This window comes from Lactuca sativa, chromosome 8, assembly GCF_002870075.4.
Source record: "Lactuca sativa cultivar Salinas chromosome 8, Lsat_Salinas_v11, whole genome shotgun sequence".
Lineage (NCBI taxonomy): Eukaryota > Viridiplantae > Streptophyta > Magnoliopsida > Asterales > Asteraceae > Lactuca > Lactuca sativa.
This window is the reverse complement of record NC_056630.2, coordinates 123,777,174-123,795,382: the sequence shown is the minus strand read 5'-3', so window position 1 is coordinate 123,795,382 and position 18,209 is coordinate 123,777,174. Positions and strand designations below refer to the sequence as shown.

Here is an 18,209-nt window from a genome sequence, read left to right as displayed (position 1 = left end):
GCTCGATCTAGAAGTAATTTGGCAACCAAAGGAATTAATGATTGGAAACATCTTAGTGAAAAATTGAATGAACATGAACATAGTTCTGAACACATGATTAATTTAAAAACATGGACACAAACACGACTTAGGTTAAGGAAAAATGAAACAATCGATAAAGAGTTACAAGAAAGAATAAAAAAAGATACTCAACATTGAAAAGAAGTTTTGATAAGAATTATTGCTGTTGTAAAATATTTAGCTGAATATAACTTGACTTTTCGTGGAACTAATGAAAAAATATATGAGAAATCTAATGGTAACTTTTTAGGTGTACTTCAAATGATTGTTGAGTTTGATCCCGTAATGAAACACCATTTTCAACTTATTCAAGATAAAAAAAAGTCATTTTCATTACCTTAATCATAAAATTCAAAATGAATTAATTGAAATGTTGGCATCCGAAGTAAAAAGTGCAATTATTAGATAAAAAACTCAAAATATTTTTCGATAATTCTAGATTGCACTCCGGATGGAAGTCGTAAAGAACAAATGACTTTAATTATTAGATGTGTTGATGTTACAAGTGTTCCAATAAAAGTTGAAGAGTTTTTTTAGAGTTTTTAATTGTAGAAGATACATCTGGTTTAGGACTTTTTAATGTGTTACAAAATGCTTTAAAATCTCTTGACTTGGATATAAATTGTATCTGAGGACAAGGATATGATCATGGAGCAAATATGAAAGGCAAACATCAAGGTGTACAAAAAAGATTACTTGATATAAACTCAAGAGCTTTTTATATGCCTTGTGGATGTCATAGTTTAAACTTAGTTTTGTGTGATATAGCAAATTCTTGTCATAAAGCTAAAACTTTTTTTTGGTACATATCAAACAATATATAATGTTTTTTCTAGCTCCACACATAGATGGAGTGTTTTACTTGATCATGTTGATGAATTAACCCTAAAATCATTATCTACTACTCGCTGGGAAAGTCACATTGAAAGTGTTAAAGCAATAAAAACTCAACTTTTTCAAATAAAAGAAGCATTAACAAAATTGGCTCAAGTGAGTGATGATGGTAAGGTTTGTAGAGATGCGAAATCACTAGTAAATGGTGAATTTTCTAATTTTGAATTTATTTTAAGTTTAGTGATATGGCATGAAATTTTATATAGAATTAATTTGGTAAGTAAAAAATTACAATCCAAAGATATGATTCTTGATGTTGCAATAAAAAACTTAGAGGGATTAGTTAATTATTTTGAAAAATATAGGGAAAATAGGTTTGACTCTGCTATTAATGAGGCTAAAGAAATAGCAGAAAATATCGGAGTTGAACCAAAATTTCCTATCAAACGTGTTTATAGTAGAAACAAACAATTTGATGAAATTCCAAATACCGAAAGAGAACAACAATCTTCTCAAGAAAATTTTAGAACTGGTTATTTTATTGTTATAGTAGATATGACTCTAAATCAATTGAGAAGTAGATTTGAGCAAATGCAACATTTTGAATCTATTTTTGGATTTTTGTTTGATGGTTTAAAGTTAAAATCTTTATTTGATGATGAATTAAAAAAATGTTGTAAGAAACTTGAAACTAGTTTGACAAATGGTGAGGACCTTGATATTGATGGAAAATATTTATTTATTGAGTTACAAGTTTTGCAGGAAATGTTGCCGGATGAAGCTTACAAAGGTGAACATCCTTGGACAGCCATTCAAATTATGGAGTTTGCAAAGGAAATGGACATGTTTCCCAATGTGTTGGTGGCATATAGGATTTTGTTGACGGTACCGGTCACGGTTGCTTCCGCGGAAAGAAGTTTTTCTAAATTGAAGTTATTAAAATCATATCTTCGGAGTACCATGACTCAAGAAAGATTAAATGGATTAGCAATTTTTAGTATTGAAAGTTAATTCCTACGAAGTCTTGATTATGATAAAATAATAGATGTTTTTGCTTCAAAAAATGCAAGGAGGCATCGTTTTAGATAAATTTTATGTATGCTTTTATTTGTGTAACCTTGTTTTCGTTTGACTATAAAATTTATTTCATTTTTGCTATTTTTTTTAATTAAATAAAAGCTTAATTTAGAATCTCGCCCCGGGTATTGAAAATCAATGGACCGACCCTGAACCGAGTTGATTGTTAGAATTATAGAAGCCGAAAAAATAAATGTCATATTTAAAAAAAAAAGCATCATGTCAAAATCAAACTTTTTATAAAAAACAGATTTTCACCAATACATCTCATTTGCAACAAAAAGCATAAATGCATTATTTATTCAAATATTTGTAATTTAATTTCACAATTGGATACGGCCGATTCATATAACCCACACTAATGACTAAACCCTACCCAAACCCAAACTACCTCATTGGCTCATCCTAATGACTTAAGTTGCAAACAGATTTGACGAGTTTAGATTTATAAACAACCCTATAAAGAGAATATGATGTGTTATTTGAATAGTATACATACACTATAATAATTTACTAAATACACAAATAGTATGATCAACGATAACTATACGCTCCAATTGCTTGTTGTTTTTGAATAGTATCTTTCGGGCACATTGGATAAACTTTTCCCACATATGTTAATTTGACGTTGTTGCAAACAGCCATAGTGTCACCACCGTCCTTGCGTGTAAGGTTGATCTCTCGTAATACAACCCCTTGACATGGATGATTTTTGCTACAATCGAATGTTACCGTGTCTTTATCCATACTAGTCCCAGTAATATTTTGATAAGTCACATTTTTTATTTCGACAGCTGAATCCTGTATATTATTTTGTCATAAAGAAAAAGCATCAAAGACATGTAGGTTATGTAACATTTAGCGTGCATATTATCAGAGTTATAAAGTTTAATTATCGTGCGTGATAATATGTTTAGATCGAAACACAACTTTTTTCTTTTATAAAGATATCATTTCACCATTGTATTATGTCGTTTCTCATCATAGGTAATAACTAATCGTAATGTAAATATACTCCAAACATTATGAAAGATAACAAATATTAGTGACCTGTTCTTTACACGATTTAGCTTGATCACAATAATTTTGGTCTATGATGATAGGGTTGCTCACATTCTTCATCTTAATATTTCGAAATGTAATTTGACTTGCGTTCCCTGAACCTCCCTACAATTATCATAGTAAAAGCCAAATATCAGTGACATTTAACATTTAACATTTTTTTTTTGTTTTAGTGCAATAATGACGAATTAGTGACAATTCATAGTTATATTAAGACTAATTTATCAAACCAACAAAGTCTACTAAATTACCTGCCAAGTCTTAATTCTAACACCGTTTGTTGTTCCAGTAAGTTGAGCCCCATCGATGATGACATTCGAAACATGAGCTTCTGAGTTTTTAGATCCCAAGCTCCCAATACTGAATAAACAAGCAACCATAATATTATTAGGCTATGTTTGGCGGACTAGCTGAAAAGCTAGCTGTTATCTGAAAAGCTAGCTGTTAAATAAACAGCTAGTTGATAGCTGAAAAACTAGCTGAAAAAAAATAACGTTTGGTAAAACTAGCTGAAAGCTAGCTGAAATATATAAAATTACATAAAATGACATTTAAGAGTGTGTGTTTCTATAATTAATTAAGGTGTGTATTTGGAAAATTTTAAAAAAGCTCCTAAAAAGCTAGTCTAAGTAGCTTTTCAAAAAGCTAGCATATAAGTTACTTTTTGGCTTACCAAACACGACAACATAAAAAAGCTCGAAAAATAAGCTAGCTGTGGCGCGCCAAACACAGCCTTAGTATAAGTTTCACTCTTCATATATATATATATATATATATATATATATATATATATATATATATATATATATATATATATATATATATAGAGAGAGAGAGAGAGAGCGCTAGGCTTAAATGTGGATTGACATCTATTGTGCGGACTTGTGAACAATGCTATTCTGTGAGAATGAAAAAGAAAATATGTGGTTTTATGATGTGAATACGTTAAATCTTACATAACTATTGTCATTATCACACATTCTCACTAATTAAATCATCTATAAGGTTATTATAGATTTTTTCTTAATTAATCTCATTCTGTCGGAATGTTGTCAGAATGTTTATTGAGTCATATTTTGTAAGAATGAAAATGAGTGAAAAACGATGTGTGAGAACAAAAATGAATAAGATTTAGTAAGAATGCATGAAAACGAAGATATTTGTGTGAGGTTGAACGTATTCACATTACTAAAGAGCCTATTCTCCTAGTAATTCTCATAGAATAACATTGTCCACATGTTCGCACAATAATTTTCCATCCACATTATAACCACGCCCTATATATATATATATATATATATATATATATATATATATATATATATATATATATATATATATATATATATATATATATATGTTGTGACTTATGTATCATAACTTTATATAAAACAAAATATATATGTAATCCATACCTAATCCCATGACCCGGTCCACATGTTATACCTGTGGCTTGAACATTTTTTGATTCGCTCACAATTGAAATGCAATCATCCCCTTCAATACAATTAATGACAATAAGATAATTAAGGTCAAATAAAGACATGAATAGTTTGTTATTAGATAGGCTAGGAAACTTAAGTTATAGCATCCATAACAAAGAGTTTAATGGAAAAAGTCAATGTGTTGACAAACATTCACTTGATAAAACTTTAATCATATTATGAGATGTTATATTGACATTATTAATTTTATGATTTAATGACCATTCAACATGTAACATCTGGAATTCCAAATGTAATTAATTCAAATTTATTTATAAATTTTATTGGTCATGACATGGGATAGGTATCCTCACGACGTGCCATGGCCGAGAAAGATCGTGGATGAATTTTGTGCCTCACGACATGAAATCTTGTATGTACGTTATGACAACAGCCTCAGGGCAAAACCCTAATTTTTTGGGCTTTAGGCCCTGTATAAAGAAAGTGTGATCCATGGTTTGCTCACCCTCAGCCTCCAACACCTTCTTTTCTAATCCTAATCAGATCTAGCCTCCATTGTTGAGCTTTTGAAGAATTTTGTGGTGTTCTTGACATTTTGAAGGAGAAAGAAGCTCATTTAGTGCGTTGTTTCATCTAGTCATCCTCATTATCACCAGTAATCACCTTTTCTAGATATTTGTAAGTGATCAAGATCTAAAATTTAGGTTGCATGCTCTTAGATCTTGATTCCTTGTCCTTTATTCTTCATGTTGTGAGAGTTTAAAGGAAGAGATTTCATAAAGTTGGCAACTTGATGGGTCCTTAAGGTCCTTTTGGTGTTATGTGTTCTAGATCTATGGTTCCTTGGGGTTTTTGTTCTCATACTTAAGTTTGAGCTCTCTTCTTCATTGATTTTGACCTAGTTTGGAAGGGACATGCATGTCCATAAACACTGATTTTTATGGTGTTTTAGGGTTATGTGGTTAATGGTAAATGGTTGACTTCATGCCTTAAGTTGTCATTAAGGACTCAGGTTTAGAAATCTTGGCTTATTGGGATGTCTTAATGAAAAAAGTTGGAAACTTTTTCCATCAAGACCTTGGGAAGAACCATATATGAGATTTGGAGCTCATGGAATTGATGGAAAACGGGTTAATCCATTTAGCCGTTGAGACCTAGTCCTCACCATGTCACATCTTGTCCGTCACGACGTGGCAACTAGGGGCAAACAGATTGTTTTGTCCATATTCTATCACGACGTGGTCAGTATGAGGCCACAACGTGGTGACTCACTGAAGTTGTCTTGGACAATGGACTTTTGACTTGGTTGACTTTTGGTCAATTTGCTAGTTTTAGAAGGTAGACTAAGAGGGCTCACCCTGTGTGGTTTATTAGGTGGCGTGTAACACCCGTTCTTTGTCTGCGAGAACATGTTAGGTGTTTACGACACTTATGAGGTGAATCTTTCTCATTATACCGTGTAGGATGCTAGTTGTCTTCGTAATACTTGCATAGAAGACCTCCGGGTAGCCCGCACCATTTGATTAAAAGACCATGAAGGTAGCCTATGACACTTGTATATAAAACCATATAGGTAGCCCATGACAATGCAAGGAAAGACCATGTGTTTAGCCCATGACACATGTATATAAGACCATGTGGGTAACCTATGACAATACGAAAAAAGACCATGAGGGTAACCTATGACAATACGAAAAAAGACCATGGGGATAGTCCATGAAACTTGTATGTAATACCATGGGGTTAGTCCATAACAATGCATGTATAGTATGTGGTATTTTTGGGATCTTACTAAGATTTTTGCTTACGGTTTTATGGTTTGAACAGTTTCAAGTACTTCCAGTTCCAAAGGGAAGCGCCCGACTTAACTGCACAACATTCCCCCTGATGATTTTCTGCATTGATGGTTGTTATTTTACTCTGATGATTATGGTACATTTTACGATGATGGATTTTGTTGGAACAAATACTATGTGATTCGGTGATTTAAATATCAAAAAGTTTATTCGTCATTTTGAGATATTACAGAACCCTTTAATGAAAAAAAGGAAAACTTTTTAATTTTAAATAAATATTTAAATAGGTTTCATTAAACTTTGTATTGTAGAAAAAAATTGATAGAATTGTATGAAATATAAATAATGTGTATATATGGAACTCAATGCATTGTGGATTCCCTTTTGGTTAGTTAATTTGTTGAATTTTATCCTAATGATTTGCATATAAAATTTGTGTAAAGGGTTATATTAGGTGATATACGTTTTACTCACTCTATGATTGTTCTTATCTTTTTATAAAAATGTTAAATAACAATTTTAGGAAAATATATATGATTAAAAAAAATTAAAGAACCTGTTCCTATAACAGAATTAGATATTGTGATGTTCTTGGTATGGGTGACATGAATTCCATCAGTGTTGGGGCTATCTCCTGGTGCAGTCACTTGAAGATTTGAAGCTCGAACATTCTCACAATTGTCGAAAGAAATATGGATTTGCTGTGCATTCTGAATTGTCAAGTCATTCACCATCAATGTTTTGCACTTGTAGAGCGTCAAAGCCTGCCATTGCCAATCAATAATTGTTTCTTATGAAAATGTTCACATCGTAAGCTTTATTAAAATGATCAACTCGTTTTTTTTTTAATTAAAATTTGTACGATAGTTATTTGTATGTAAATATTTATAATTGATCCAAAAATCAGTTTTAAAATTTCTGTACTTGATTTATTACAAAAAATGATGATCAATATAAAAGTTGATGATTAACCAAAAAGACTGAACCAAAAAGGATGAAAGGGAATGGAGATCGAACGTACCGTTGGGGCATCCTTGCATGGCTGCATGCATTTATCACCACAAAAAAATATAAGTGATTAATAACGAACTAAAATAAATATCATAAAATTTGTCATTTATTGAGTTTATAATATATACATGCATACAAAATTGTAGTTAATTGTGCACGAAAGATTTCGGTTACTGCATTAAAACGCTATTGTTATATCAATTTCTACTAGTTTATAATCCGTACGGTTATAAAATTAGTTAAATTTTCATTGTAAAAAAATCAAAATTATTATTAAGTTATTTTATATAAATTATCAATTAAAAGATATTTTTTTAATTATATAAAATTATAATCATTGATTTAAATAAATATATGAAATTATATTATTTTATAACTTGTATTAATTTTATTTTAATATTTATTCTAATATTATTAGTTTAATGTAACTAGAGTTAAAATTTAAAATTTAAAATGAAAAATCAATAGATTAACAAATGACATGACGTTAATTATGAGATTTAATAGATAACAAATGACAAAAAAAACAAATAAAATTATTTTTTTTTATTAGAATATAAAGATATGACTATTAATGATAAGTGTGTTTTATGTCACTTTAACTAAATTAATAATCAGTAATGTTCACTTCACATAAGACTGCCCTTATCTCAGATAATAGTAATTGACAAATACTTTATGATACTTGCCAAAACCTTACTCGTTATATTTAAGAGTTTGGCAAATCGCTACTCAATCCGAGTTAACCATGTGTGAGTGTGTGTGAATTATGAATATTAATAGGTTAATTGACTAGCTAGCTATATATAGCAACCATGCATTTAATGCGTGTGCGATTGGTGAACCAACATTTTCATGTTAAATATATCAATATATAGACTTACACTTGTGTTTATAAAGAACGTATTAGTAACTTAATTGGTAATTAAAACTATTTGTTACATACATTAACAAAAATAATATATGTAGTAGGTTGTTATATTGGTAATTAGTTAAGCCCGTAATGAATTAACTTATTACTTACAAGTGTCTTGTTCACTTTGCAGGAATTACTCCACCAAAAGTCTCCATTGCCATCGATGACTCCCCCTCCTCGGATCATCAAGTTATCAACATGATCAACTCTAAGCCAATGCCTCTCGTCTTTCTTATATTTCGACTCTTGCTTTGACGCTAAAATGGTCCCCGAAACCTGTAAATATATATGTAAATATTGGTTCCAAAACCACACATTCTGCAAAAATATTCGATCCTAATTAACATATATTTATTCTTTTTAAATGACTCAATTTTTTTTGCCGTCATGGAGTATTAATTCGGCCATGGTGCTTCTATAATTAGGGTTAAATACTTGTTTACTTAAAATATTATAGAGTTTACTTCATTTATGTGTTTTTAGACAAAGTATAACCGAACCGGTTATCTCGGGTGACTCGTTAAATGATTATTTATGCAACAATGTTTCATTTTTTTTACTAATTTATGCATTAAAATTGTTTAATGTTTAATCTGTTTACTAATATACACAATTGGCATATAAAGCATGTTTCAACCAGTTAATTAATATGTTACTAGTTTGTAAAAGCTTGTATAAACATGGTTGTTCGGTAAAAATTCAAAATTTATTCATAAATTAAGAAAAAAAAAATGAAACCTCGTTGTATCTACAAATCTTCAAGGAAAATTTAAAGCTGACCTCCATGGTTAGCGAAGATTTGCAAGGACCTTTAAACTTAATTGGCGTTACAAGGTACTTCTTGTTCTTGGCCACACTAAAAATTGCTTCTGTGGTTGATGAACATGCTGCCTTCCATGCCTTCTTGAATGCCTAAACCAACAACAAACACATTATATATATCAAATTTAAAAGCCATGTATAAGATCAAATACTATTATTATGATGGGAGGAAGAGAAGAAAAAAACCATAGAACAGCTTATAACCATGTCAAAAAAGATAAAATCATATGTACCTTTGTATCATCTTTTTTGCCATCACCTTTAGCACCATACGAATCGACATCGAACGTCTTAGTTGCAATGAGAGCTAAATCAGCAAAAACGTAGGAGTCTTGAAACATGAAATCTTTAATGGTTTTCATATACTGAGAATATGGTCTACATAAGCCTGATTCATGGGAAGTACAAGGGTACCATGAGACACAGAAGAGAACAAGGACAAGAAGAAAAGAAAGAAACGGAAAGTATCGTTGGGAAGACATATTGTAAGGGATATATGAATGTTAAGGTTGTTTATGGGCAAATGATAGTACGAGAATGATGTAGCTTTGAATTTATAGAACAAGGTGTGGGGTTTCAAACTCATTGATTATGGTTTCTACTAACTACCAATTTTTTTTCTTGGATTATCGTCATTATTACTCTTATTAATATTAGTATTAATATTATAATAATAGTAAGTATTATTATAATCATTATTATGCTGGATAGAGTAAAATCATATTTGGCACAAAGCATTTAAAAGCTTTTAGCTTTTAAAAAACACTTTGCTTAAAAAATCCTTTGATAATAGAAGTTTTAACATTTATTTTATATAATAAACTCATAATTCAAAAGCTAAATAAAATATTTTTTCATAGATTTTAGCTTTTCGTTTTTATATAATTTTATTATTCTAAACGTTAGCAACCATTTTACAGAACAATTCTACTAGCATACAAGTAATATTGTAAACAAGTCCTAATAATATAATAAAATATCATGCTATCAACTATTAATATTATTAATGTTATTATCTTTATTATCATTAATTATTATTATTCATATTATTTCTATAGGTCTTGCTAATAATATTGTTAACAATATTAATACTATTTTATTATTTATCCGTGACAATGTTATTTTATTATTGTTAACTACATTAATTTTATTAACATTGTCATCGTTAATAACAATATTTTTGTTGACGTTATTAATGTTAAATGATTGTTTATTTAGTCATATATATTGAATCAATGTGTCACTTAGTAAGATTTAATCTTGAATATAACTAAGTAAAAGACATTTCAGAGAAGTCAGGACCGAGTTAGATGCTTCAAAATGTTGTATCAAACAATTTGAATGTAACATCCCAAAAATGATGATAAAATTTTTCATTTCCCAATTAAGGTACAATAATTGTTTTCGATCAAAACCTAAGTCAAAAACCAAATATCGAATACAAATATCCAAAATCAGAGTATCATAAAATCTCCTAAACATATCCCTGAAAGATGTGTACGATTACGCACTCGCCTTGCCCCGATCATCAGAAGTACCTGAAGCATAGCACTTAAATCTTAAGCCAACGCTTAGCGAGTTCCTCCAAATACCACCACACAAATATATAACATGTATACTAGGTCCATAGCCATCAGGTTGGATTACCCCTGAGCCCACAACATGTGTCTGACTTGCCTTTTTGACCCACAAATCATATCTGGATTGCTCCCGAACCCACACCATAAGTCTGGCTTGCCTATCCGACACACAACTCATGTCATAAAGTCAAAAGTCAAGGGAAGTCAAAGTAGGTTGAGTATGCCCCGCGTACTCGACTACTACGCTGGGCGTAGTCGCAAATCTTCTAAACCATGGGGACTCAGCCCAGTACGCGTGACGTACATCTTGGTATGCTCAATATACTTTGTATGGATCCAATTCTTCTCGTTAAGTTCTTATCCCTTAAAGACTTTTTATCCAAATACAGATCTAGACCCAAAACATTGTTCTTAGTCATAAAGTTTCCACCTTTATGACTTTCCATAGCTAGAAAAGGTCCAAAAGCTAAACCCTAACTTAATAATCCATTAAGACATCATAACTCTTGCATGGTGTTAGAATAAATCAAGAGTTGATCGATAGATTCAAGAATAGGAATAAGAATCATACACAAAGAATGAAGATCAAAGCAGTGATGAATGATTACAATATGTGCTTTAGAAGAGCTGGATTAAGAACTGCTACTGTAAAAGCACGTTAGGGTTACAAGAGAATCGATACAAATCACAGTGGATGCATGCATTATAAATACCCTACCCTAGCACAATAATGAAACCGGGTGGACAGGCCTAACCCGTTACAAATGGACTATAATATAATACAAAATTAACAAAACACATTATAGCCCAACAATCTCCCCCTTTGTGTGAATTAGGAAGGCAGATTCTTCATTGTTGTTGTCGCTTTTGAACCTTGAACAGCTTCGGCATAATCCCCAAAAGAGTCTTGTGAACCAGGACATACCAATTGATCATGTCTGAGAAACACTTCTTTTCCACAGCGTTGTTCACTTTATTTTGACCCACAAAATCCACGATGTATTCTAGACAGGAGGAGGAGTATAAATGTTTGTCTGGCAAATAGAAACCGACTCTGTGAAAGTTCGCATCTGGTTTTTCCCTTATCTGAAATGCGATACTCCACTCATTCCTTCGTATCCTCCCCAACTTCATTGTATCAAGATCCTTCGGAGGCTCTTCGGGGAGAACTGTGGGTTTCTTGTTAAGGACCGTGGCAATTTCCACGTCCATCTTACCGACCTCCTGAATGTAACAGATCAATATTCATTTTAAGTGTGCAATGATAGGCTCGAATATTTGTTGATCCTTCATAAGTAGAAGAAACAAAAAAATCCAATCGAATGGGTTGAGGTAGGGCATATTTGCGAGAGTAAATTCGCGTGTTGAACTCACTGCCCCACAAGGAAACTTGGAGCGAGCATTAATAAAGTTATCGGTTTTAATTGGTCCGAACACTTTTACAACCGCGATCTTCTTTGAGCCCCACGTTTCGTATTGTGGCCTCATGTGCTTCAGATAAAACACAAAGAGCACCTGATCAACAACTTTATCAGCAGGAGAAATGTTCGCAATTTTGTCAAAACTCTGAAACAGAAAAGCCTTCGGCGTAATGGTCAGGTCAAGCTACGAATCCAGAGAGTTTTCCAACGTAATGGTCAGGTCAAGCTACGAATCCAGAGAGTTTTCCAACTCGAACGATTCGACAGACTCTAGCCAATAACTATTCGAATTATCAATTGCCTCATTCAAAATTCGCTCAAGTGTCCACAGTGGAAAAATGGTTTTCTGAGCTTTTAGAGTTTCCTTTGCTTCACGAGCAGCCTTCTCTTTCTCTTCAGCTTCTCTCACTATTCACAAATTATTATCAAGTTTTGCATCGCGAGTTTTGTGTCTCAGCAATGCATCATCTGTTGGGTTTTGAGCAATCTAACACTTCCTAAGTGTGCATGCAACCCTAATAAACCTTGGATCTATGTTTGTCTAAATACATGCAAAATAATAATTTTCCAAGGTTTATAACCTATCTAACATGGCATGGGGAACATTTCAACATAAAAGAGTTAGAAGAGATTACATACCTTTTAGTGTGTTGGGTTCTTAGGAGTTTGAGGGCCAAGCACCAATAGTGTGAATGCCTCAAATGGAATCACAAACACCACAAACTCTTGGAAAACTTTGAGAGAGTATATACACCTTGTATAAATCGGCCACACACATGCACACACACACTAGATCACTAGCTTTCTCTTAGTGTATCTTAGGCTTCATTTCATGCTCCATAAGCATGCTTATATAGTATGCATGGTTAGGGTGAAACCCTAATAACCCATGTCTTTTCCTTTTCCAAGGATCCATGGGTTAAAAGCTTCATGGATCATCCATGGACTTCCACATTAGCCTAGCCCATTAACAAATGAGTATTAGCCCACACTATATAAAACAAATAGCCCATAATTTAATTAGTATTCCTTTTAATCTCTAAATTAATCCATAATTAATTTAAGACTAAAACTAATTAAATAACGTAACTTCATATTAATATATTATAACTCATAATATATTAATAAACATATGTGTATAACTCTCATAAAATTATCCATAATAGTTTGGATGAGATGCAACCCAAATGGACCATGCCGGTCGGGTCAAGTATATACCAAATAAGTTATGGACTTAGACACCTTATCCAACAGACTCCCACTTGGATAAGTCTAATAACTATATTTGCCTATAACTTCAGGAACCAACCAACAATCGTAGCTCTCGAAAACTCCCTCGAACAGTGAAGACTCTGTCGAACTATGAAGCGCCATTTTAGATAAGTGATCACATAATCCTCTGTTCTCATGATATCAGCCGGACAAATACATGGAACAACGTCGTACTTATTGTCCAGCAGTTTGTTTCCCGATTTTCGATTTGTTTGACAAAGAACTTAATCGAACACATCAATTCAGTTCTGACCGGCCGGTACATGGGTCACAACAAAATCATCGAGGGGCCCGGATATCGCTTCTATTTCTAGAAGGAACAGATAAACTTCGACTGATATGCTTGTTCTACTACTTATTGAATTGTACACAAAGGCACGTTTTATAACATCAAGTTACTGATGCGTTTACGTGCAATCAATGCACAACCAACTCATAGGTAACAACTCATATCTCTAGGTTTAAAGATTTATATGATGTTATCGTCTCACGATCACTCGAGATAAATTCCATGAAGTGATACAAGTGAGCGTGGGTTTATACCAATACTCATAACTTATGAGTACTCATGAATGTTGCAGCAACCATTGTCATGCCTAAACACCTTTAGCCATCTACAAACCCGATTCATGACAGTCTTGATTCATACCTACTTCCAACATATGAACGACTGTGGAGTGTTTAAATAACTTAGTCATTCGAAAAGAATAACCTAGCTATTTTGGAAGTCAAAACATGCAAAGTGAAACACAATAATAATCGAATCTAATATGGTCTCAGAACCCTTTTGAATATAAATAAAACCACCTTTTATTTATCACCATATTGATTACACATTATTCAATGTTTCAAATATCAACTTAAGACTTGAATAAAAAACAACAGTCGTCCCATGCTCCTAGCATGTACACTTTGTTTTTCTAAACAATAGTTATGCCATACCCCAAGTATGCACACTATATTTGTCTATGATCCTTACGTTGTGATGTAGATAAATTGAACATAATTCCAATGATACTCATTTCACAATCCCAAATCCTTATTGTAAATGCAAGAATTCCAAATTTATGTCATTTACTGAAATCTGTTAGATTCTAAACTTATATGCATTGATCCTCTTGTAATGATTATGCACGAAGTCAGAAAGACTTGGCAACAACCATTACAGAGCATTCCAAAGGAGATCAGCTCCTTGGGAACATCCTTCTTGCATTAAGTTTCCTAATCTTACATAGATTGAATCACTTCCACCTATGGAGACATTTCCATAGTCCTATTTGACTATCATTTCCGAACAAGAGTTACCTCTTTTCAGAAAATGTCGATATGGTCCTACCAAAATTAACACTAGACTTCCAAATGTCCCTGAGCAACCAATCTTTGGCGAACCTCAGATTGTCCTCGACAATTGCTTAATCACTTTAGTCATATCCAGTTCTAGACTTTTCCCTTCTAAATGCCTTAAGCATTTGGAAAATTTAGAAAGGATGAATATTATAGCACATGAAATCGATCCTATATCCGAAGCATATGGGATACTATTCATGATGTTTGACATAAAGACATGACACTAGACCAGTCTTTTGCTACAATATTTTTTATTTGCCATGTTTTCAAAATTTAACTATGAAGAGGGATGCCGTAATCATAATCGAATTTTGAAAATGCAATATATATAGAATTTCTTCAAGTTGAACCATTCCAACACAAAATTCACATATATTCTTGACTAAAGATGATTAAAATCTCAATCTAAGCTTTAGAATTGACATGAAGTATAATTTCCTCTCCCTTAATTATAGCAAAACAACTTTTCAACCCCTGCAACTTCACGGATTGAAACTTTGTTTTCTATAATTAACATTGCTAGCTTGCAATACTAATCATAATAGTCATGCTCCCACTAACATGATGATTATCAGCATAACACTTATGCTCCCACTAGCTCTGACACATTTCCAGAAATCTGTTGGACTTCTGAAATTTAGATTCATACACCCTTTCTTAGATAGCTCACATGTGTGTCTAAACAATTTTCAGAACTATGAAAAGGGATGCCGTAATCATAGTCTCAATTGCTTAGGCATTTGCCATTTCTCACAAGTCCATGTTAGTGTGCCGGTTAACCACACGCGCTCCACTAATGACTTTTGAAAATGCAAATGACACAATTGATATCTACTTAAAATCTATTTAGTGAAAGCATTTCCTCACCATCATTTTCATGAATCGGAGAGAAACCTTATGACACTTAGATTTAATAGTGTATGAGTTCCTATCCATGCGAATTTGTCAAAACCATAATCACAAGATAAGGTTAGTGACAAATTCAGCCCTACATGGATTAAACTTATTCAATCTTAGTTTCTCGTCACCTTGGTAACACAAGGCCCACCAATGCTTCCAAGTTGAACTCTGATAACTCACATGAAAATTCAACTTATTTGAAGTAGGTACAGAAATAAGAATTATGTCAACACGATAGGTTGCGAACCTTAATTCGTGTGCTAGTGATAAATTACAGGTTTCACTCTTGATTAAATCTTAAAACTCTTTCAGAATCTTTAAGGCTCCCACTGTCCTCTTGACATATAAGTTTTTCTAGTCAAGAACCATTCCTTGATAAAACAAATATTCAAGGGATAGTGCGGATTCTTATCAAGACTAACACTTCACACAATTGGTCTTAGTTGGTCTTTGTCTCATCCAAGACATCACAACTTACCAATCTCAAATGTACAAGAGTAAAAAACATTTTACTCTTACATTTGATAAGTGTTTTAAACCTTCTTTAAGACATGTCACTCAAATTACAATCTTGGAGTATGACTCCAAGACTTGTATTGGAACGAAGTATGATTCATCTTCTTGATTTAACCATTTCAACAATTTCAAGATCCCTTCTTCTTAGTCATAAGAATGCACTAAGACTTTCTTAGAGAACAAATTTTGATATGGTTTCTTAATCATTAAGATGATCACAAAGCTGATACTAAAGTACTCTCCCGTCCTTTCAGATTTGAGAAACTTTTATCTTTCTGCCTAATTTGATTCTTCTTATTCGTTTTCCAATGTTACAAAATTATACTTAACCTTATAAGTATAATCATATTTACTAATCTTTAGTAAATCATGACAAATCAATCTTTGTGGTGGACTTTGACCAGCGCACACCCAGTGTACCTAATTCCTTAGTCCTTCAATTGACTCACATATACATGTGATCAAAGAATTAGTCTTAATTTTTCAAAGATGAAAATTCTCATTCATCATACAATACAACTTGTATGATTCCAAGTTTCTGTCCAATTGAAACTTAGGTGATGAAAAACTTTCTTCATTTGGTAAATTCAGACACTACCACAAATGAAAGAATCAAATCCACTTTCCAATATTGCTATTACTGGAAACATATAAGCAACAATTTTCCACCGATGCCATTGTAAGGATATTTTTAAAATAAATAAAATTAAAACCTTTTTTTTTTTATTTTAAAACTTTGCGGAAAAACTTATCCTTACAATCCACATGAAAACCTTGTTGTTATCTATTCACAAGCAATATATTATAACTCTTAAGCAACAGCTCAAAATTCTGATTACCGAACCATGCGATCGAAACCCATCTTCGCAATCAGAATCAGCATATACTTACTTTAAGCTTCCTATCTTTTCTTTGATTCTTAAAAGACATCAGCATGTGACCCATTCACATTATGTAATAAGAATCTCCAAATAGGAACTTAACAGAGTTATACAGTGTATTTTACCCGAAGTAGAGTCAAACCTCTTGACTTGATCAACCTTATGACCTTTCAGGTAAATAGGGCAGCTTTGCAACCAATGCCCCTTTCTTTGGCAATATAAACATATGGAGACCCTTTGATAATGGCACATGAGACTATTTCAGACTTAGCCTTTCTCTTTACCATTTGGTCAACCGAGTTGACTATGGCCGATCCCTTTCCATTGGGAAGAGAAATGCTTTTCTAGATATCCAATGCTACCATTGCCAATGTCCATTTAAGGTTTGGGAAGTTGATCTTCTAACAAAATTTGCTTTACTAGTGTTCCAAATCATTGCTGATTCCACAGCACAAAACAAATAGATAAGATCATTAAGGCTCGTGTCATAGTCTGTCTCATAGTAGTCCCAAAGTGACCCGCTATGTTACTAAGAAAGTGATTGAACATCCAACTTTCACGAGACTTTGACACCCAACTCTCCCGTCTTGTCAATATGTGACTACATCTCCAAGATGTGACCACACCAAGACCTTAACTTGCCAATAGGGCTTGAGTGACTTTAAACTTTTCAAGAACTTGTGGGTGAGGGAGAATAATTGGAGGAGATAAAGGAAGTGAAGCATGATGTTGAGGAACATCATCTTCAAGAGATTTGGGAAGATCATAAATGTCTAAACCAGACATGTTTTGGGAGATATTCAAGATAGTTGATTTAAAGTCCTTAATATGACACCCAATATGAAATATTAAGGCTAGGACCCAACAAACTATTTTATAACTTAGAAGAGGGATGCCGTAATCCAAGCTATAAAATATTTGAAGGTAGGCGAATGACGATTCACCAATTTCCACCATGAAAAACGAAATAATTTATTAGGTTTTAATTGGATTTGAAATTCCTAGATCTTTTGAGATTCATTGAACTTTTCAATGGCATGTTTCAATCTCGAGTGTGCCCTTCAAGTTTTGTGACTGGGATGTCGAGGATCACAAAACAAGGTGTGAATAACCATGCTAACTCACTTGGTACTCCTAATATTATCACCTAATCAATGTGCCGGTTAACCACACACGCTCCATTGATCTATGACAACATTAAGTTACCCTTCGTGATCCTTACTAGTCTAATTAGTGTGCCGGTTAACCACACACGCTCCACTAACGACT

The 18,209-nt window shown here is 32.7% G+C and overlaps 1 protein-coding gene across 3 annotated transcripts; it reads right to left on the bottom strand.

Annotated features, from left to right (window-relative positions):
• Positions 1-2,241: 2,241 nt before the first annotated feature.
• LOC111885622 (polygalacturonase) lies at positions 2,242-9,535 on the bottom strand. 3 transcript variants are annotated; one of them, XM_052767033.1, is made up of 9 exons: positions 9,257-9,535; positions 8,940-9,113; positions 8,310-8,477; positions 7,296-7,316; positions 6,831-7,038; positions 4,449-4,530; positions 3,285-3,393; positions 3,022-3,138; positions 2,242-2,772 (listed from the first exon to the last, which is right to left on the bottom strand). In XM_052767033.1, exons 1-9 carry the CDS (start codon positions 9,503-9,505, stop codon positions 2,506-2,508), a joined length of 1,395 nt encoding a protein of 464 aa, XP_052622993.1. In that variant the 5' UTR covers positions 9,506-9,535; the 3' UTR covers positions 2,242-2,505. The 3 variants fall into 3 exon arrangements, with proteins under 3 accessions (XP_052622993.1, XP_052622994.1, XP_023737632.1); XM_052767034.1 differs by having other exon boundaries at positions 3,085-3,138; XM_023881864.2 differs by having other exon boundaries at positions 8,982-9,113.
• Positions 9,536-18,209: the final 8,674 nt, after the last annotated feature.

Coding starts and splice junctions, on each gene's coding strand:
- LOC111885622 (XM_052767033.1), bottom strand. CDS start 9,505: ATGTCTTCCCAACGATACTTTCCGTTTCTTTCTTTTCTTCTTGTCCTT. Junction 3,394..4,448: donor GGACCGGGTCATGGGATTAG/GTATGGATTACA, acceptor TTGTTTATTCAG/TATTGGGAGCTTGGGATCTA. Junction 2,773..3,021: donor CTAAATCGTGTAAAGAACAG/GTCACTAATATT, acceptor AATAATATACAG/GATTCAGCTGTCGAAATAAA.